Raw genomic sequence first — 23,380 nt, 5'->3', positions numbered from 1 at the left:
CAAGCTTGTTAAAAGTCATCCCAACCTTCGAAACAAGCTGCTCATCAATATAACAGAAAAGCTACAAAATACACTGAAAATAGCACACAATACACCGTGTTAAAAGCTATCCTACACCAAAGTGCATCATCAAGAATAATAAAATCAAATTCAGAACTCATCATCAAACAAAAACTATAGAATCATAAACTACAAACAAACTATATTATCTAGATTCAAACCACACCTCACTACTTGATTCGATTCAAAACAACAATACAATTCACCCTCGTTCAATTGAAAAAGTCAGAATCTGTAGATACACTGAAAAGTTACCCTAATACACCAAAATATTTCTGATTTACGCCGAAAAATCTTATTTAAAATGGAACAGATTCATCAGAACTACTACATTACATTCAATTCAACAATCAACAATGAACAGAAATTTTCACAACTAAGGTTCACAACATTATTCACCTACATAATCATAAACTACTAAGGAAAACATTAACGGGAATTGAACCACACCTCAGGCACTTCATTGGATTCAAAATAATAATCCACTTTGCGCTGGCTCAGTTGACAATCTGAGCTTGAATCATTCATTATCTTTAAAATAATTTCAGAGCTTGATTTAAAAAACGAAGGCAGATAACAAACAAAATTGAGAAAAACAAAGAAGGAGAATGCAGAGAGAATGCACGAAAATGACGAAAGAGAACACAGAGAGAATGCACAAAAATGAAGGAAGAAAAAATGTAGAGAACGCAAAAAACGCTGACGAAATTTCGAAAAGGAAACGAAATCCTTTCGAAAAAAGAAGTTATATATTCGCGCGTAAATTGAAAAATTAGTTATATTAAGAGGCGCATGAGCTGAATTAAGTTAAAATAACTTGTATGGATTTGTATGGACAAATCACTTGTATATGGAGAATATTTGTATACGGTAATGTTAGGGAGACAAAAAAAAAGTCAAAATTTGCCTTATTTAGCATTCATTAATTATCGCAACAATTAATGCATGCTAAATAAGGCAATTTATGGTTGTTTTTGTCTGATTTTTTTTAGTTACCAAATATTTCTGATTTGTATATATATAGTCATGTCGTGGAAGGTCTAAGAACAATTAAGGAGAGTCGAGGGTGTAGGAGGAGGGATAAAAATGAGGAGAAAAAGGAAAGAAATAATATTTTTGGTTTTATTCACACCACATTATTTGGTCATTTATGTTATAGGGACCAAAGCACTAAATTGAGTTCCAGAATTAGAAACTAGATTATGTCAATTGAAAACTAAAGAGTGAACACCCAACCGGTCCTTGTCCTTTTTTTCGATGGACATCGCGACCTTTGTCCAAAAAAAAGGGACAAATCGGTCCCTGTCCCATACTTTCGTGAGACGTCGCGGTCCTTCCGTCATCTCTCCTGACCAAAACAGATGAAAATTGCTTACGCGTCAATTAATGTTGCTGATGTGAAGGTTAACACTCTATTAAGTTCCACGTTGGCCATTAGGAAATGGACAGGGGTCGATCTGTCCCACTTTAGAAACCTAAAACTATGTCATTTTTTGGGTCTAAGATGTGTTTCGATTGGGGTTTCCATATAAGCCCCCAGTGTTGCTCCGGTAATTACTAGAAAACCCTATTAGAGCAAGAGTCCTCCCCTTGAAGTGATCGTTGACCTCTCGAAGTTGGAGCAACGTGTTGACATTATTGCTGACAAGGTTGCTGACTGACCTCCACATATTATTGTTGATGGTGGTTGGATAGTATGGTTGACAGAGCTTGGTTGCAGCTTGGACGGAGATTGCACGGAGTTTGCGACGTGCCAGGTTAGTGTGATCCTTCCCTTATCTTTTCAAATATGTGTTGTCATTTTCAATAATTCTAATATGCTTTGGCATGTACATTGTGTGTGTGGTCCAAGAAGAAGAGAAATAATAAACAATGTGACTGTGGGATAATAATTTTCTAAAAATCTAAGCATTATTTTGGTTTTTGGTGTAGGTCTAGAAAGTCAACCACAAGAGATTCCTTTGTCACAGAATGCCCCACAATCAGAGGAGGTAAAGTTATCCTATATAACTTTAAAGCTAGTTACTTTAACTTCATAAATTTTCTAAGACATCATAAAAAATTCTTTGTAGGTCCAGCATGCTACAAATTCCAGCAACATTCAAGAAGGTCCATCTGATGTAGCATTCACAACTCAATCCAATCCAACCCGAAAGTTAAAGAACCCTATTGTCAGGCCCCCACCTCCACCAACCTAGTATGTGCAATTGAGTCAAGCACCTACAACAGATCAATCTAACCCAACTGCCAACATGCCAAGTTTCATGCCCACACCCCCACTAGCACCAAGGCTAACACTATGGTTCAAATCTCAACCAGGACAAGGTCCAGCTCTGAGGTCCCATACTTCGGCAAATTCTACTCATGGCCCAATATCTCCTCCAACAAATCCAACAAGTGGAGATGGTGCAATATCAGCAGAAACAACAGTTGCTGCAAGCTCGGGAACTGCTTCAAGGCATTTCAAATTTGTGCCCACTTCCGGCTTCAGGCGCCCAGGACTTAGGCCACCTAAGAAGACATGAAATTGGACTATCTTTCGTTGCTAATTTGTATCTTGGCTACAAGCCTTTAGGACACATGTTTTGGTTCAAAAACTACTATATTTTGCTACTTAATACTACTGATTTTAGGTTTAGAGCTTTTGGTTGAGATCCCTATATTTTGGTTATCTGACTCAAGGCCATGTTGCTGCCCATATTTTGAATGGACATATTATGTGTTAAGTTATTTCAACAACTGGATTGCTCCTTTATTATCAATATATGAACATGCATCTTTCTTTGAGTTTAGATACTTACTGCTACACATCTATTGCTTAGCTAGCATGCATATTTGTTAAGTTTATTTCATGACATATATGCTATTATTTATCAATACAAGGATGAAATTTAACATATTCATCGTCATAGTTCAAATTTTACAAATTCACCACAATAATTCTTATTTCATTCATCATCAAAAGTGTTGTTCAAAATTCAACTCTAGAAAATAACAAAATTCAGCTATCAAAATCCTACACACTTGCTCTGAACAAGCTTGCAATTACAACCCCACCAAAAAATGCTAACAAATTAAACCCATACCTAATACATTTACTTTTACCCATTTTCAATCTACACTTATCTAACTGATCTTTCAAACTAATTAATCTTTCCTCCAACTCATTAACTTTGTTATCCACCACATAACCATGGCCTTCCAATCGATTATGCTTCTGCTTTGATGCCCCAACTGAGACTGCCTTGTTAGCATCCTCACCACATAAAGAAACATAATCATCTAATCATGCAAAGAAGTTGCAATGCCATTTTTTCAGTCTACAAAAATGTTTAACAGTTGTTAGCATCTATGGAATAGAAATTGAAAACAAAAAATTAGCTAAATCCTAAACAACTACCTTGAAGTATGGGCAGCGAAAGAATAATCTGTCTGGATTCTTCACCGTCCCTGACATGAACAAAATTGCATGAGAACCACAATAACAAATTGGGGCAACCTATTTTTTCTTCCTCGGAGCTCCAACACTCCCACTAGAATTCAAGCTCCAGCCTGAATTGTCTCCACTTCGTCGATTTGATGATGAACAACGCTCTCCACTACCAATCATGGTCTCCTAGGGTTTGTATTTGGGTTGGGAGAAGAGTGAGAGATTAGCTGCATGAAATCACTTTCAAACTATTCTATTTCAGTGAAGACCAAAAACAATGTAGTTTTTGGTTTCTAAAGCGGGACAGATCGACCCCTGTCCATTCCCTAATGGAACGTGGAGTGAAACCTAAAAAAGACATAGTTTTAGGTTTCTAAAGTGGGACAGATCGATCTTTATCCATTTTCTAATGGCCAACGTGAAACTTAACAAAGTGTTAACCTCCACATCAACAACGTTAACTGACACGTAGAATTTTTGCCTGTTTTGGTCGGGACAGATGACGGAAAGACCGCGACGTCTCACGAAAGTATGGGACAGGGACCGATTTGTCCTTTTTTTTTTTTGGACAAAGGTCGCAATATCTATAAAAAAAAAAGATAGAGACCGAATTGGGTGTTTATTCCAAACTAAATGACCAAAATGAATTATTATAGAGTTAAGTTCTAAGTACCATTTTAAGTCAATTAAAATTTGAAGATTTTAATGGAGACAAATATGGAATTTGAGAGGCCAAATTAAATTTTTATTACAAAAACATAATTACATTATTTTTAATTATATCCTTAGTAAATAGGATTATTTCAAAAGAATAACAAGTTTTGAGTAATTCAAAGAAAATTTAAATAAAATAAAATTTAATATAATTTGGAAACATTAACCGTTCACATGAAAATACTATACTAATATTGTAATTTCAATAATTGAAAGAGAGATGTCAGAAAGTAAATACTTTTTATTAATATTAGTTAATATTTTAGATATTTTATTTTTATATTATTAAAATTTATGCTTTAAGATTTAAAATTTTGAATTAGTACAAAAATATCTCTTGGTTATTGATCAAGTATTAACAAAAAATAATAAATTTTATTAATAATGTGATATTGCTCTTAATTGAAAATACCATTATCGTACTTTTCTCTTTAGATTTTCAACGATGATAGTGTCACTCTAGACTTTGGTTTAGTTGTACCTCACCATCTAAATCCATTTTCTGAATCGTAGAACATCTAGAAATAGAAAAACATTAAGGGATTGAGTGGTTAAATCAAATTACTTTTTTTTCGCTATGCATTTTCACGAAGAACCTGATTTCATTTCATCACAAATATTCTTTCATAAACACCTCAAAAATGCCACTAGATAAGGATGTGGCTCATTTCAACTAATCAACGTTCTTACTAAATTCAACCACTTCATGAAATCCCCTTTCTCACAACCACTCCAAAACTCACCCATGCATTCTCTACTATATAATACCAAGGTTTTGTATTCAATTGCACTCAACAAAAAAGGACTCTCTACTAAATAGAAGAAGTAGCAAAATCTACATCTGAAATACTTGGAAACAAGATGTTGATAAGATCATTATTTACAGCTTCAATGGCAATGTTAATGACCGTTGCTCAATGGGAAGTGATTGGTGTATCCGCAATTGACCCGATTGCAGCCACAGGAAAAGAAGCAATGATTGAGTTGTACATGCATGACATTCAAGGAGGAAGCAGCCCAACAGCTAGGCCGGTTACCGGCTTGCTGGGCAACATTTACAGCGGGCAAGTGCCTTTTGCGATGCCAATAGGATTCAACATCCCGCAAGGTCAGACTGCTGTCCCCAATGCCAATGGTGCTCTTCCAACTGTCAACGGAGTATTCGGGATCCCACTTGGAACCGGCTTGGCTGGTACGAGCTTTGCAGGAGACTCAGGCAACAATAACAACCAGAATAATGCCCAGTTGCAGTTAGGACCTGATGGTTTGGGACTTGGTTTCGGCACAATCACTGTAATTGATGATGTTTTAACGGCTCAACCAGAGCTGGGGTCACAAATAGTTGGGAAAGCTCAAGGAGTGTACGTGGCGAGTTCGGCAGATGGGAGTAGACAAATGATGACATTTACCGCCTTGTTCGAAGGAGGGGAGTATGGAGACAGCCTTAACTTCTATGGCCTGTACAAGATAGGGAGCGCCATGTCGCAGTTATCAGTGATCGGGGGCACAGGGAAGTTCAAGAATGCAAGCGGTTTTGCAGAGCTCAGAGCTCTTATCCCCCCAGGACAGGTTTCCACTGATGGAGCAGAGACATTGCTAAGGATCACTGTCCATTTGAACTACTAAAACTATGATGTCAAGAATATAAGAACAACTGGGTGCTGTTTGATTGTAGATGACTGTAAGATTGGTCTTGTATTTTGTCAGTTTGTTGCAGAATGTATCAGAAATCTTCATTGTAACCCCAAGAACCATATGGTGATTTGTTTTCTTTTCTTCTTTTTCAATTTGGCAACCTCTGACTTGGAAAGAACATAGTCACAATAATCAACATAATCACAATCTAGGTACAATTAAATTACAAAACAAAACAGAGGCAATTTAAACTGTGGTTGCAGATAGCAATTTAAAACATAAAACCATGTGGAATCATTTTCTTTACCCTTTCTTATACCCTGAAAACAGAGGCACTATTTCCTACTTTATTCAAAAAGGTTCCCCGTAATTCAGTGTATTCTCACAAAGGTTACTTTACTTTCACTGCCTTATATCCTCAGTGATACAATTAACATCAGGATATTCTTTTGAGGAAATTATCACATACTCCATGAACACTACCACCTCTACTCAAATACATAGGGTACTCCTTTTTCACTCGGTATTAATGGGACTATGGAGTCAGTTTGTATTCTAATAGCATTATAGCAAGTAGATGATATTGACTGATATTGTGGTCTACACATAACATCATTGAATTGAACTAAATTAAATTATGTTATTAAAAAAGGAAACAATTAAGAGAGACAATTATGCTTAACAACCAAGAAACCTTTTCAGTTTTCACTTCTAATTGGAACGAAAAAGAGTAGACCATTTCTTACCTTGGAGGGTTGAGTGAAAGCCATGGAGAGAGCAATGATCTCAGAACCATTCCCTCTTATGACAGCAGGTTTCAACTCCACAAGCTCCATGCAAGCCTTCAAACGAAAACCAGAGGCGGAGATGGCAACAGGGTCGAGCACCCACGGTATGTCCAGTTGGGAGCAGAGTTGTGCAGCAGACTTCATGGAGGGAAGCCAGGAAGGCGTGAGCGTGCCAACATTGATGCAGAGTGCCTGGCAGCAAGGTGTGAAGTCATTGAGCTCCTCGAGGGAGTGAAGCATGGCAGGGGACGCACCTGCAGACAAGAGGGTGTTGGCCATGAGATCCATAGAGACAAAGTTGGTGATGCACTGGATCAGTGGGGACTGAACTCGAACATCAGAGAGGAGGCGCCATGCCTTTTTGGCCCATGATGATGGTTGATTGTGGTTGTTGGTGGCTTTCGGGTTGATGTTGGTGGCTGGGTTGGGTTGGGTTTGTTGTTCCATGAATAAGGATGGGGTGTTAGCAATCTCTTAAAATATATGGCCTGAGTTAGTCTGTCAACAAATGGATATAGAAGGATAGGAGGTTATTAATAAGGAACAATTAAGGGGAGAACCATTTGACCTATGAGTCTATGACACAATTACTCTTATGACAGCACCCTATTTTAAATACCCTGTTTATGTTACCTGTGCTACAAAACATTTTAGAGTCCAGCTGCTGTCTGAAACATAGGCACAGTTCTCAGGCATGCATTACCGTCTAATTTTCTACCTGTTCAAACCCATTTATACAAATTGATTAATAGTTTTAACAAAATATTATAATTAACTACTCAGATTTGGGTGATATTAAGCATTGGTCAGGTAACTTTGCCTATCTTGATGTTTAAACAAGAGCTTTGAAACCTTCTACAAAAACCATTCATTTTAACCACAAAATCATGAAGTCATTAAATTCAAATTTGAGCATTTTAATTTCATTGATTGTCTAACTCTGCTAACAGATGATAGTGCATAAAGAACTATTTGGTAATTGATTTGTCTATAGTACGTTGACATCTCAATTTACTTTTTGTGTCCACATTGAAACGGGGGTGGCTGAAACTGTGATGGACACCTGCTTTTCTGAGATTACAGCTGAGATAAGATTGTTGATAGTAACAATTAGTATCTTGATTTATATGTATAATCACATATGATTAATGGAAGATTTGTTTAAAGAACATCAAGTAATATATACTGGACTGTGGTTAATGGTTCGATATAGTCATTTGAGAGTTATCGTAATGCAAACCATTGATAATTCTAAGAGTATTATCTATTGAAAAAAAAAAGGAAAAATCGTCGATGTATAAAGGAACTCACAATTTAGACTATATCTCAGAACAAAAGCTCCAACCAAAATAACTTTGCAACAGAACTTCTGCTGAAAGGGATATTAGTCAAGTACCAGCCAAATCAGTGTTATAACAGTCAAACTAAACCTACAATCAGCCAAGTTACATCGAAATCAGCGTCAAAAATTACAAAACATAAACCCTAAAATCACAGAATCACGTATGGGAAGATAAAAAAAGGCACAGCAGGTAAAGACAGGCAAGATATCATGCGGATTATATAACATTCTTGCTCTTGCATAGAATAGATGCAGTGGAAAAGAAAATAGAAACAGCATGATGAGGCTCTTAACACAAGCAAATGCATACACATTAGCTTTCTAAGAATAAATGATCCTTCCACTAAACATAGTGGAATAGAAATGCCAAGTAGGGAAACTTAATTACCAAGATGAAATCATAATGTTCTTTGGAGTCAAATCTAGGACTTAAACATGGTGAAAAGTCCCCCACCCCTCTCTGATTGTTGTTGCTGCTGTCTCCCAGATACATCAATATGAATAATATTAATTGAGGAATAGCTAGATATAGGTCAACAAAAGAGATGATATCAACTTACTTGTCAGGGATTTTTCCCTTCTTCTTGTAGGGCTTGACAGGTACGCATGAATCACAGATAAAATGAGCCTCACTAAAGGTGATTTAAGGCTTCTCCTAAAAGGTGTTTCACTAAATCTAAGATCAAGCAAGTACTCAGTAAAAAAAAGTGCAACAATTGCCATCAAATAATCAACATAGTCACAATCTAGGTACAATTAAATTACAAAACAAAACAGTAAAACATAACACACAAAATCAGTAAAGAACCAGAGCTAATCATTAATCAGTAAAGAACTAGAGCTAATCACAAGACATTCATTAATCAATAAAATCACAACACACAAAACCATAACTAATCACAGAAACAGAGCACAAAAAAGTAAAAAAAATGAAGAAGAACTGAACAAGTGAAGAACAAGTGATCAAGACATTCACTGACCTTCGAAGATGACGCCGACAGACCCTTGATTGACGGAAGATGCCGACCTGACGATAGCGAGAAGATGAAGATGACGGCGAGAAGATGAAGAGAGCAGGGGATGCACCGAGAGCTCGCGGAAGAAGAGAGCAGGGGTTGGAGGCTTAAGGGCAGTGGCTACATGGACAAACGGTGACCGAGCTCGACGGATGGATGGTGACAGTGGATCGACGGACCGGTGGTGGCAGCAGCTACGGTTAGAGAAGGGGGAATGATATGGTTCAAAGTTCTGCTGCTTGAGAGAGCAGTGGTTTACACAGACGGACGGTGGCAGTCGCTCGATGGACAGGCGGCGGCAGTGGCTCGAAGAGAGGCTAGGGTTGGAGAAGGGGGATTTAGAGTCCTGCACTTCTGGTGGAGGCCGAGAGGAGTGAGAGTGAGAGTGAGAGACATTAGGCTCAGTAAGCCAAATGCCCAAATTTGCCCAAAACGACAACGTTTTCTTCAAACCTACCGGAAAGTTCTCTATTCTCTTCTGATTTTCCAGCCTTTTACCACATTAAATTAAGTCAAACTTCAGCATTTTATTTATAGATTATTAAATAAAAATTTGACAAAATATTAAGCAAAAAGAGAGAGATAACTGTGTTTTAGAAAGAGAAAGAGAGAATTTTCTGCATTTTTTCTCTGCACTTCCAGCCCACATCCTCAACCCACATTCAAGTTGTTCTTCACTTGTTCTTCAAGTGTTCTTCAAGAATCCAAGCCATTTAAGCACAATTTCTTGTTCATTCTTTGCTAATTCTTGTACTTTCACCAAAATTCTAGCAAGATAAGTCCTTGTTCTTCACTTCTTCTTTTTGGTTTTTTCAACTAATTTTAAGGTGAATTATTGCTCTCTTCCATGTCTAAAAAATTCCTCTCGAAGCACATATAAAAAACACCTAAGGAGTCAAGAAAATTTAAGCTCAAAGTGATTGAAGTTCATAATTTTTTGTGACACTATTTCGGCCAAAAAGCACTAAAAATTTATTAATTGTCTTCCTCCATTTGTTTGAGTAATTTATAAAGTTTAAAGTGTTTAAGGGTTGAATTAAACAAGAGGTAAGGGTTAGGATTAGTTAGAATATGTTTGTGCTTGATTTGGTATTCATAAGAGCTATTTTCTAGTGAATTTGTGCTTGTTTTGTAATTTTAGAAACTATATCATGTAACTCTATTTGGCTTGTTGTTTAAGTAAAATATAAAGTTTATTTGCCTTTGAATTTTGTATGAAACAATCAAAAATTTTAGAACACTTGGGGGTTAAAATTTTGAGCCTTAAATATCACTAAAAGTGGATAAAATTACAAAATTGCACCTCTCAAAATTTTAGTCACTAAAAACATGAAAAGTAATGTGTAAAAAATTTAAAAAGAGGTTAGAAAAATAATTTTAATCCTATGAAACTAGTGTGGTAAAGTAAAAAGGGTGTTATGGTTAAAATTATGATCTTAGAGGTTTTAGAAGTAAAATTGTAATTATATAAATTAGTTGAGTCAAAATTATAATTAGAATAAAATTTTAGACCTAAATAAAAGCATTAATAAAAGTATAAAATATAGTAACTAAACAAGTAAGAAAATTAATCAAGGGTAAAATAGTTTTTTAGGTCTCTAGGGGTAAATTGGTATTAATTAAAAGTATTACAGATAATTTGGTCATAAAATAAATTTTAGGATTAATTTAGTAAAGTTTTGACATTAAATAAGGCTAAAGTAAAACCTTAGAATACTTAATGGTAAATGATAACAAATGTAATAGCACGAGTCATGCACGTGATAAGATTGAAATTATAATTTTAAATTCTTTTGTTAAGATTAATTTGAATTATAATAATTTGATTAATAAAAATGTTGTTTATTTTTTCTAAATTTAGTATTAAATGTATTAACTCTAAAATAGTTATTAATTAGTTTTAGTAATTTACTTTTTTCAATAAATCAAACATATATACTCAATGTGACCAGGCTTAGGATTCGATGGTCTCAGAACGTTTGGACCATTAAATGGTCTCATAACAAAACATGTTTTTTTAAGTTTTTTAATAATTACTAAACAGTCATTTTCTAATTTTAATTACAAATTAACCCAGTATATTTTATTTAATTTAATTATAAAAACTATTTTTTCTTTTATAAATTATTATTTTATGAATCAACTATTATGTTTATTAACAATAAAAAACAAAAACAATAACAAATTAGATCTTTTATTGATCGTAATAAAGTTTTTGGCCATTCCAATGGATTAAAAATTTATAGTTGACCCGTGACATTCGCCCAGGGCCGTGAAATCGTGTTTTCTTGAAAACCAATCGATTGGATTACAATTTATCACAAAACAATCGATTGAAAATTATAAGGCAGCATGGTTTTCGCATTCAATCGATTGAATTGTGAACCTCAAGTTATTTTGAAGCATTCAATAGATTGGAAGATATAAACAATCGATTGAATTAAAAATCCACATGTTATTCATCATCCAATCGATTGAAATACTATGACCAATCGATTGACAATCATCGACCGTATTTACTATACGTGACTCTTTCTTAAAAGTTATTCTACATATGTGTGCAGTCGAAAGATAAATTACTGGACTTTATTTTATTTTTCTAAATTACTATAATTATGCATTATTCATTAAATGCTACTTGTAATATAATTGTAATATTGTAATATAATTATAATAAAGATATTTTTCTAAAATAAATTTAGAAGAGAGAATAGTGCTTTCATTTTGGAGGGAAAATGAATTCATGAGAAATTGACACTTCACTTTTATTAGTTGATAATGTATTAAATATTGATTTTATATAATTATAATAAAGATATTTTTCTAAATTAGTATAATCATACATTATTCGTTAAATGTTAATTGTAATATAATTATAATAAAGATATTTTTCTAAAATAAATTTAGAAGAGAAAATAGTGATTTCATTTTAGAGGAAAAATGAATTCATGAGAAATTGACACCTCACTTTTATTAGTTGGAGGAAAAGTCCAGTTTTAGTATATTTCTCGTTATTATATATTTTTCTCTAATCATATATCCACTGTTTTCTTTCCTTCGTTTCAGCATTTTGAATTTGGGTTTAACTTGTCGTGGTTCTCACTTCTCAGTCATTCTATTAGATGTAGTTGATAACTATTGAAATTCTTTGATTAACAAAGGAGAAAAATATATTATTATATGATAGAATTAATATGAGTATATTTTGTTATTAAATACACAAAGTTAATGTAAAATAAAATTACACATAAAAAAAGCAAAGAAAATAAAATTAAAATAGCAAAAACGATAAAAAGATTATTTTTACAATTTTGTTTTATCATTTTTATGTATAGAAGATTAGAAAATAATAAACTTTTGACTAAATTAATTTTGTATTTGTTGTATTCAAATTAAATAAGTAATAAGTTATATTATTTTAATTTATTCCTTAAATTTATATATCATAAAAATCAAATCAATATACATAATTTTAAATTGTGTGATACTTAAATATCTAATCAAATCAATTAGTTGATATAATTAATGCATCATAATGAATTGTATTTAATGAGTTAAACAAAATAAATTAAGAAACACTCTCAGAAACATGCTACGTTGACTCTATCATTAAATGTAAAAAATTGATTTTTATATAATAGAATCGATAATATAATAGACGGCGAGAAAGAGAAAGATAAACATTTTAGATCTTAGGTTGTTTCATTTGGATGTTGTAATGTGGGTATCACATTATTTTACTTATTCTACCCTATGGACCTTTTTGCAACTTTATTTTAGTATTAATAGAATTTCACTACCTTTTAGTAATAAATTAAAATCCAAAATAAAATTAAGAAAAAGTAAAGAATATAAAATTATTGAAATTTTATTTTATTTTTTGTTATTATAACAGGTATTTTTATTTAATATACCAGCACCGTACAAAATTAATCGTAAAAAAAGTATAAAATATAAATAAATATACTGAATTAAGAGATAAAATTATATTTGTTATCTCATTTTTACTTTTAGCAGCTCAATAGAATATCATGTACTCAACATAATTTAAGATGCAAATTATAATTAATTATACTTTCTATTTTAAAATATTTAAAATTAATCTTAATATAAATAAAAATAATTTAATATATTAAATAAATTAATAGAATAATATAAGTTAACTATTTTTTTTATTAATTTTTTTATTTTTTCTGACTACCTTTAAAATTACGACTTTTTTTTTAAATTTGACCGTGAAATAAAATTAAAGTTGTTGGTCTACACCATTAAAAAAAAATAATATATACTATGCAATTACATTTGTACATATAACATGTTCTTAAATTTTTATATGCTAAACTTAAGATTCTGTATTTCTTTGTTTATGCAATAAATAAGTATTATTTACAATGATTTGTATTGATTTAAAAGTTTAAAAATTTTTGTACGTATTAATTTTATATTTAATATTAAAACATAAAAATTTACTATGTTATTTTACTATTAATGTATGTAGTATTACATTATAAAATATAAAAATTAAAATGATTATTATATAGCTTAGATGAATTGAACTAAATATAAAAATATAAAACAGAATTGTATTATTAAATTTTAGTAATTTTAATTAGTTAATAATATAAAATAAGATAGAAGTGACTATTTATAATTGAATATTTTTGGTTGATTAGACTAAAAAAATCAAAAAATACTTTAAATAAAAAACCAAATTAACTTTAATATTAAATTCATTAATACGATTTTAATTTTATATAATAGTTAGATAATAAATTAGTAAAAGCAAATGGAAGGATGACTTTAATTAGTATTTGATAAAATATTCATTTAGAATAATTAAAAAAGTAAAAGTATGATATTATTAAAAATAATACATTTTTATGTTTAAAATACATTTAAATAAAATATTTATAAAATATAAAATTTAGAATAACATAGCTTCATGAATATTAATCATTAATCAATTATGAACTAACATAAAATTATAATACAATTTATTAACAAAAAATAATCAACAATTAATATTAATAAATATAAAAATCATCTAAACACTTTGATTAAAAGTATGAGTGGTTAATTATCATTTATTATTAATAATATTTTGTTCATAACTAAAACTAAAAATATAATTATTCAGACTTAGATTTTAGAAAAATAAACGTATAAGTAACAAATAATCTATTTTATCATGCATATTATAAATTAATGAATTAAACTAACTGATATAATGAATTATAATTAATTAATTGGTATAAATTATAATAAATTATATGATATTTAAAGAAAAATAAAATGAATAAGAAAAAAATAAAAAGAAATAGAAGAGATAAAAGACTACAATAAAATAAATTGAGTGTGAGAGTTTTATTTTTTTTTTTTACAAATTTTATATCACATCCGTTTCAATAATAATAAATAAAAATACATCAATTTGATATCTAAGAAAAAATGATGAGATAAAATCATAACACAGTTCTAAAACAAAAGCTTAAATCAAACCATGATATCATTGCACAACACAAATTGAAAATAATTTCACAATATAATATACCACACAAACAGGTAAATGACTTAAACTTAATTACGAATTTTTTTTTTTATTTATGCATACATGATAACACCATGGTCTATAAATGATTCATGGATAACATATCATATATTGCTCTGAATGATGAGCACGAGAGTTGAAGAGTGTGTGGTGGTTTTTGTCCACGATAGTTGACTTCTTGCGACGACGCCTCATAGGAAGAAAAAAATTGTTGTAAAAGTTACCTAATGAAAAAGTAATTGGTAAATGAATGATATTTTCTTCTAGCATATATGGTCTTTTATACTAGTAAAATAAAAATAGAAGAAATAAAATTTTATATTTTTATATTCATAATAGAATTTGATATTTATCGTAATAAAATTAAATAACTAATCAGTTATAATTCATGTATTTAAAAAAATAAAATAAATTAAATAAAAATATTTTTAAGAATTAATTAAATCAGTTAGTTGATACAAATAATTAGTATAATTGATTTTATTTGATTTATTGAATTCAAAAAATTAAATTAGAAAATAATTAATTAAATTAATTAGTTGATATAATTAATTTATTATAATTGATTGGATTTAATAAATTAAAAAAATAAATAGGAAAACATATGAGACAATAATTTTTTTAACTAAATTAATCTGTATTTATTGTATTTAATCATTATAAGTAACAAATCATCTATGCTGTAACACCCTCACTATCAGAAGTCACGCTTCCGGCTGCGCTACTCTGATAGCAAGGAGTATTACGACTACTTTACATACTAAATACTAAAATAGGAGCCTGTGACTCGACACTGTATCACTGATTTCCTTGAAAACCAGAAATAAACACTTTATCTTAAGAAAAATACAAACAGGCATAGATTCATATACAAGACTCCTTACATAATAACTCATAATATAATATACATATAAAACATACAATTCCTATCCCTCTTACAAACTTGTAATAACAAAGACGAGGGAAGAAAATAATCTAATTAATACAACATATCAACTAAACGCAGTATAACTCTTCTTAACACTTCTTCATCCGGTTCTTGAAAAGGTAAAGCTGTAGGGGGTGAGAACCTAACCACACGGTCTCACCACGGAGTTTCAAAGTTGTCATAAGAAGATATTCAATAAGAAAACTGTTTTCAAGCTTAGTGATTATCTTTGCCTTATGAATCTTTTAAAACCAATAGGAAATCGTTCAAAACCCTTTTTAAAGAAACAATGTTTAATCTTTCAGAAATCCGAAATCTTTCCTTTCTTATAAGAAAAATCTCAATCAGAAATCAACCACGCAATCAAACAACACAATCATTAATTCAGCATCCAAGTTCATTCTCAAATGTAGCACGCCAGGACAAACACAGGCAAGACAGACAAGGAAAGCACAGGTAGGTAGCAGTTACAGCAAATAGTTCAAGTAGCAGTTAAGAACAGTTTAGCAATTAGGCAAACCAAAACAAGTTCAAACCCAAGCAAAACATACAAATGCATATGATGCATGCCTGTCCTATGGCTGATGAGGCTCATCTGTCGGTTATCCAGCCAACCCGACAAGTCTGAATTGTCCTTAGACTGTCCCCCGACGTGCATCCCCAAGAGTCTATGCATAGCTTTTTCTCAAATAATCAATATTGCTCAATGGGGGTAACATTCCCGGGAATTTATATAGTGCCCGGTCACACTTACGTCGTAGAGTCAACAGAGTATCGAGTTTTCAACCTGGTACACGTGGTGGCAAGCCACGGCACTTAATCCAGGGAACCTCGTTTCCCAGATATTTCAAATTCATAAGCCATATAAATAATTCATTCATCATTTATCAATATCTAAGCCATTCTCAATATCATCATCATTCGTCAATCCATATCCATTTCCAAATTCATTCAAAAATCATATTTCAAATCAATCTTCATCATCCTTCTTTCCGTTTCGTTCACTAACAATTCTCAATCTAAAACATAACTTTTTCTTTGATAAATGAAGTATTTTTAAATCATATAATGCTTAAAATTAAACCTTTTAAAATAACTACTTCAAATGAAACTTCTAATTTTATAAAATTTCGCCAGCATCTCCTCTAAAATTCGGATTCTGCCACCTTTTTCGGGTCCCATCCAAACATTTCTCAAACCTTTCCAAAACCTCAATCATTTTCCAAGATTCGGCTAGTTCCAATATCAAATAATTTTCAAAGTGAATCAGCGTCCATAATAAATTTCTTTTAAAATCAAACCAGCTCAAATACTAAATCATTTATAAAGTCACTAACTCAAAATTAAACCATTTCCAAAGCCAATTCCTTTACATCATCAAAAATAGCTTCAAAACCAAGAAAAGCCATTTTTCATAATAATCAACTAAATTACCTTTCAAACTAATTTCTTTTCAGCAATCACAAACTACTCAAGCAGTCAAGCAATCAGTCATTCAGTCCAGCAAACAACCACATTTAGAAGACAATTATAATCACAGGTATATGTTCTCTCACATTAATATCTATTTATCACAACTCTATAATATAAATTAGATTTTAAGAAAAACCCTACCTCGATTAACCGAGTTTGCACAAATTTATCGTGATAATTCTCTCTCTTTTTAGTTCATGGCAGCAGATGCGACTCTCACGCAATTAGAACGGCAATGGCAGCAACCAAAACAGCGATAGCGGTAATGTTAATCTTCACCGCAGTGGCCATGGTTGCAGCAAAATAAAAGATTCAGATTGGATAGGAATTAATAGCAATTACAACCCTGGGGATTCAAGACAAGGAAAGGACTATAATTAAAATCAGAATATGAAAACCACAGCAGTGATAAAACAGAACATACAGATGGACCAAACCTAAGGGAAAGATCAGACCAGTACCAGGATAACAAAATCAGAACTAGTAACAGCTTCAACAGTCCCGCGACAACACTAGCATCAATATTCAACCTAATTGTAGCAGAAAATAGAGTAAAAGTAGAGAAGTAGAACGAGTTTAAGGAGGCGAAGGACCTAAAGCAAAGTATAGGTAGCATGTATACCTCTATCAGTGACTAACGCCAGCGTAGAGTTCAGTGGTGGTCACGGCGGCGTCCGACGGCGGCGCACCACAGAGAAACTCGCGGTGACAAGCAGACCTAGGCTTCAGTGGCAGTTTTTGGGCGGCAGCGGCGTTCTCCGGGAGCAAAGGCGCGGCCAGAAGCTTCGGAGGTGGCGGATCTGACGAGGATGGCGCCGGCGACATCAGCGGTGACTGTGCGCGGCGGCTGGACGGTTCGCGGTCCTCCCTCCTCGCGGATCTCTCCCCTCTGCCTGTGGCTCTGCTTGACGGTGACGGACTCAGAGGCGGCAGCGGCGGACACGAAGGCAGGGCTTCTCCTTCCTCGCGTACGCACTCTGCTCTCTGACGATAGCACAGCGACCCAACAGCGGCGGCGGCACGACGGCTCCTCTCCTTGCACCGGCGATGATGGCGATTCGGGATGAGGGCGACGACGACAGTAAGATGTAAGGTAGCTCCTCTCTCCTCTTCCAGTCGCGGCCTCTCTCTCTTTCTCAATGACTCGACAGCGACGGAGGCTTCCAGCCCCGCCGACGCCGCCCCCTTCCTTTCCCCCTCATCCTCTCAGCTCTCCCTTCCTCTCGTGCTCCCTCTTCTTTCTTTTATTTTTTTTTCTCTTTTTTTTTTCTGTTGAGGTATGTGGGTTCTGTTGTGTGTGGGTGTTGTTGGGGAAAGGAGGGTGTGGCGGTGGGTAAGGAGGTGGCTAGGTTAGGTTAGGGCTAGTGGGTTCAATTTGAGAATTTTTGGGTAGTTTAACTAATTTTAATAAAATTATGGGTATAATGTATAAATTTAAAATATAATTTAATTCTTTAAAATTACTTTTTTTAAAAAATATTATTTTAATTATCAATTTGCTAATTGGCATTTAATTAGGTATTCTAATTTAAAATTAGAAATAATATAATTAATTTTCTTTGTTATAAAATTAAAGTATTAAATTCTAAAATCTCAATTATTTAAAACTAAATCATATAAAATTTCTATTCTTTTATAACTGTTAAATTTTATAATTTAAGTATAAAAAATTATTCATTTATAATGAAATTGAGTAAAATTTATATTTTTATTATCAAAACCTAATTTAATTATTTTCAATGAAATAATTTATGAAAATAAAATGTCTAATAAATAAATAAATTTGAAATTGGCTCATAATAAAATTTTTTAAAACTTCTGGGTCTTACATATGCTATTATGTACCTTATAAATTAATGAATTAAAATAATTGATATAATAAATTATAATTATTTGATTGATATGAAATAAATCGTGTGATATTTAAATATCTAACCAAATCAATTAGTTGATATAATTAATTTACTGTAATAAATTATATTCAATGAATTATAAAAAATAAATTAAGAAACACGCTCAAAAGTAGTGACGGATCCAGAAACTTTAAATAGTGGAGGTAAACATATAGCATATAAAAATAATAAAAAATATTTATAAATATATCAAAATATATAAAAAATAAATAATATAAAAATATTAAATATTAAATAATTTTTATGTAATCATTATCAATATTAATATATTGATAAATTATAATATGGTTATTAATTTATCTTTTTGTAAATTAAATATAATAATAATAATAATAATAATAATAATAATAATAATAATAAAATTAATCAAAATATAAATAGGTTATCTTCTAATCAATAATAAAAGTGAAATATATTTTTTTATGAATTATATACAATAAATGATATTTTAAATAAATGATATTTTTTATGTTATATTTTTTTCTAATAAATGATATCACGGGTAATTATCATTATCATATATTATTATTATTATTATTATTATTATTATTATTATTATTATTATTATTATTATTATTATTATTATTATTATTAAAATAATTAAAAATATTTTTAATTGATAATTGATAAGTAGTTTAATAATGCATTAAATATTGATTTGATATAATTATAATAAAGATATATTTCTAAATTATTATAATTATGTATTATTCATTAAATATTAATTATAATATAATTATAATAAAGATATTCTTTAAAAAATAATTTAGAATAGAGAATAGAAAAGCTCATTTTGAAGGAAAAATGGAGTCACGAGAGATCGACACCTCACCTTCATTAGTTGGGGGAAAATCCAGTTTTAGTATATTAAATAGATATTTTTTCATAACTAAAACTAAAAATATAATTATTCAGATTTAAATTTTAGAAGAATAAACGTATAAGTAACAAATAATCTATTTTATTATGCAAATTATAAATTAATGAATTAAACTAACTGATATAATGAATTATAATTAATTAATTGGTATAAATTATAATAAATTATATGATATTTAAAGAAAAATAAAATGAATAAGAAGAAAATAAAAAGAAATATAAGAGATAAAAGACTACAATAAAATAAATTGAGTGTGGGAGTTTTATTTTTTTTTTACAAATTTTATATCACATCCGTTTCAATAATAAGAAATAAAAATACATCAATTTGATATCTAAGAAAAAATGATGAGATAAAATCATAACACAGTTCTAAAACAAAAGCTTAAATTAAACCATGATATCATTGCACAACACAAATTGAAAATAATTTCACAATATAATATACCACACAAACAGGTAAATGACTTAAGCTTAATTACAAATTTTTTTTATTTATGCATACATGATAACACCATGGTCTATAAATGATTCATGGATAACATATCATATATTGCTCTGAATGATGAGCACGGGAGTTGAAGAGTGTGTGGTGGTTTGTGTCCACGATAGTTGACTTCTTGCGACGACGCCTCATAGGAAGAAAAAAATTGTTGTAAAAGCTACCTAATGAAAGAGTAATTGGTAAATGAATGATATTTTCTTCTAGCATATATGATCTTTTGTAGTGGTAAAATAAAAATAGAAGGAATAAAATTTTATATTTTTATATTCATAATAGAATTTGATATTTATCGTAATAAAATTAAATAACTAATCAGTTATAATTCATGTATTTGAATAAATAAAATAAATTATATAAAAATATTTTTAAGAATTAATCAAATCAGTTAGTTGATACAAATAATTAGTATAATTGATTTTATTTGATTTATTGAATTCAAAAAAATAAATTAGAAAATAATTGATTAAACTAATTAGTTGATATAATTAATTTATTATAATTGATTGGATTTAATAAATTAAAAAAATAAATAGGAAAACATATGAGATAATGATTTTTTTAACTAAATTAATCTGTATTTATTGTATTTAATCATTATAAGTAACAAATCATCTATACTATTATGTACCTTATAAATTAATGAATTAAAATAATTGATATAATAAATTACAATTATTTGATTGATATGAATTATAATAAATCGTGTGATATTTAAATATCTAATCAAATCAATTAGTTGATATAATTAATTTACTGTAATAAATTGTATTCAATGAATTATAAAAAATAAATTAAGAAACATGCTCAAAAGTAGTGACGGATCCAGAAATTTTAAATAGTGGAGGTAAACATATAGCATATAAAAATAATAAAAAATATTTATAAATATATCAAAATATATAAAAAATAAATAATAGAAAAATATTAAATATTAAATAATTTTTATGTAATCATTATCAATATTAATATATTGATAAATTATAATATGGTTATTAATTTATCTTTTTGTAAATTAAATATTATAATAATAATAATAATAATAATAATAATAATAATAAATAAAATTAATCAAAATATAAATAGGTTATCTTCTAATCAATAATAAAAGTGAAATATATTTTTTTAAGAATTATATACAATAAATGATATTTTAAATAAATGATATTTTTTTATGTTATATTTTTTTCAATAAATGATATCACGGGTAATTATCATTATCATATATTATTATTATTATTATTATTATTATTATTACTATTATTATTATTACTATTATTATTATTAAAATAATTAAAAGTATTTTTAATTGATAATTGATAAGTAGTTTAATAATGCATTAAATATTGATTTGATATAATTATAATAAAGATATATTTCTAAATTATTATAATTATGTATTATTCATTAAATATTAATTATAATATAATTATAATAAAGATATTCTTTAAAAAATAATTTAGAATAGAGAATAAGAAAGTTCATTTTGAAGGAAAAATGGAGTCACGAGAGATCGACACCTCATCTTCATTAGTTGGGGGAAAATCCAGTTTTAGTATATTAAATAGATATTTTGTTCATAACTAAAAATAAAAATATAATTATTCAGATTTAAATTTTAGAAGAATAAACGTATAAGTAACAAATAATCTATTTTATTATGCATATTATAAATTAATGAATTAAACTAACTGATATAATGAATTATAATTAATTAATTGGTATAAATTATAATAAATTATATGATATTTAAAGAAAAATAAAATGAATAAGAAGAAAATAAAAAGAAATAGAAGAGATAAAAGACTATAATAAAATAAATTGAGTGTGAGAGTTTTATTTTTTTTTTACAAATTTTATATCACATTTGTTTCAATAATAATAAATAAAAATACATCAATTTGATATCTAAGAAAAAATGATGAGATAAAATCATAACACAGTTCTACAACAAAAGCTTAAATTAAACCATGATATCATTGCACAACACAAATTGAAAATAATTTCACAATATAATATACCACACAAATAGGTAAATGACTTAAGCTTAATTACGAATTTTTTTTATTTATGCATACATGATAACACCATGGTCTATAAATGATTCATGGATAACATATCATATATTGCTCTGAATGATGAGCACGGGATTTGAAGAGTGTGTGGTGGTTTTTGTCCACGATAGTTGACTTCTTGCGACGACGCCTCATAGGAAGAAAAAAATTGTTGTAAAAGCTACCTAATGAAAGAGTAATTGGTAAATGAATGATATTTTCTTCTAGCATATATGGTCTTTTGTAGTGGTAAAATAAAAATAGAAGGAATAAAATTTTATATTTTTATATTCATAATAGAATTTGATATTTATCGTAATAAAATTAAATAACTAATCAGTTATAATTCCTGTATTTAAATAAATAAAATAAATTAAATAAAAATATTTTTAAGAATTAATCAAATCAGTTAGTTGATACAAATAATTAGTATAATTGATTTTATTTGATTTATTGAATTCAAAAAAATAAATTAGAAAATAATTGATTAAATTAATTAGTTGATATAATTTCCACGATGTTTCTCAAGTCAGGAGTCGGTTTTACATTGTATTCGGGATTGTCCAAAAGCCCAACTTGTTTGGCAAGCTTTAGGGATCTCCGATCAACCAGTAGATTTGATGAGTTGGTTCTTACATAATAGCAAACATCGCCCCTTTAGATTCTTTTCTGATCTCTGGTGGATTTGGTGTTCGAGAAATAACGAGATCTTTCATCCTCACGAGCATTGGACCACAGACAAGGTGATTGGTATGGCTTTGTCCTTAGAAAAGGAGCTCCGAAATATTTTTGAGTTGCAACGACTATCTATCCCCTCAACCATTAGTGGCTCTTGGATTCCCCCCTCAGTGGCTACCTTTAAGATTAATTGTGATGCTAGCTATCCTGGCAGTGGTGCTCGAGTTGGTTTTGCTTGTGTTAGCAGAGATTGGAAGGGAAGGTGGCAACGAGGCTGTCTGGGAACAATTGAGAGTCGTAGCATTTTGCAAGGAGAGTTGTTTGCTATTTGGAGAGGCTTTCTTTTAGCATGGGACTCGGGACAAAGAGACATTATATGTGAGACAGACTGTGTGGAGGCTTTTACTATTGTCAATAATT

The 23,380-nt window shown here is 30.0% G+C and overlaps 2 protein-coding genes and 1 long non-coding RNA gene across 4 annotated transcripts; 1 reads left to right on the top strand and 2 right to left on the bottom strand.

Annotated features, from left to right (window-relative positions):
- Positions 1-4,786: 4,786 nt before the first annotated feature.
- Positions 4,787-9,092, bottom strand: LOC107623151 (uncharacterized; the record flags this gene model as incomplete). The annotated part of the gene is made up of 6 exons (XM_021114937.2): positions 4,787-6,006; positions 6,586-6,881; positions 7,939-7,999; positions 8,358-8,449; positions 8,530-8,645; positions 8,950-9,092. Coding segments are annotated over 6 exons (777 nt in total), but the record flags the coding sequence as incomplete, so codon positions are not given.
- Positions 5,066-5,991, top strand: LOC107623150 (dirigent protein 16). The gene has a single exon (XM_016325308.3). It carries the CDS (start codon positions 5,066-5,068, stop codon positions 5,828-5,830), a length of 765 nt encoding a protein of 254 aa, XP_016180794.1. The 3' UTR covers positions 5,831-5,991.
- Positions 9,093-14,478: 5,386 nt separating the features above from the next.
- Positions 14,479-18,262, bottom strand: LOC107621670 (uncharacterized). 2 transcript variants are annotated; one of them, XR_015905404.1, is made up of 4 exons: positions 17,557-18,257; positions 17,396-17,464; positions 17,076-17,280; positions 14,479-14,757 (listed from the first exon to the last, which is right to left on the bottom strand). It is a non-coding gene; the product is annotated as an uncharacterized LOC107621670 (long non-coding RNA). The 2 variants fall into 2 exon arrangements; XR_015905403.1 differs by lacking the exon at positions 14,479-14,757 and having other exon boundaries at positions 15,339-17,280; positions 17,557-18,262.
- Positions 18,263-23,380: the final 5,118 nt, after the last annotated feature.

This window comes from Arachis ipaensis, chromosome B10 (assembly GCF_059453495.1).
Source record: "Arachis ipaensis isolate K30076 ecotype BB chromosome B10, ASM5945349v1, whole genome shotgun sequence".
In the NCBI taxonomy this organism is placed as follows: Eukaryota; Viridiplantae; Streptophyta; class Magnoliopsida; order Fabales; family Fabaceae; genus Arachis; species Arachis ipaensis.
The sequence above is the reverse complement of the archived record's forward strand: the minus strand, read 5'-3'. Positions and strand labels throughout refer to the sequence as shown.

What these genes read in the sequence shown, in the direction of transcription:
- LOC107623150 (XM_016325308.3), top strand. Translation starts at nt 5,066, where the DNA reads ATGTTGATAAGATCATTATTTACAGCTTCAATGGCAATGTTAATGACC.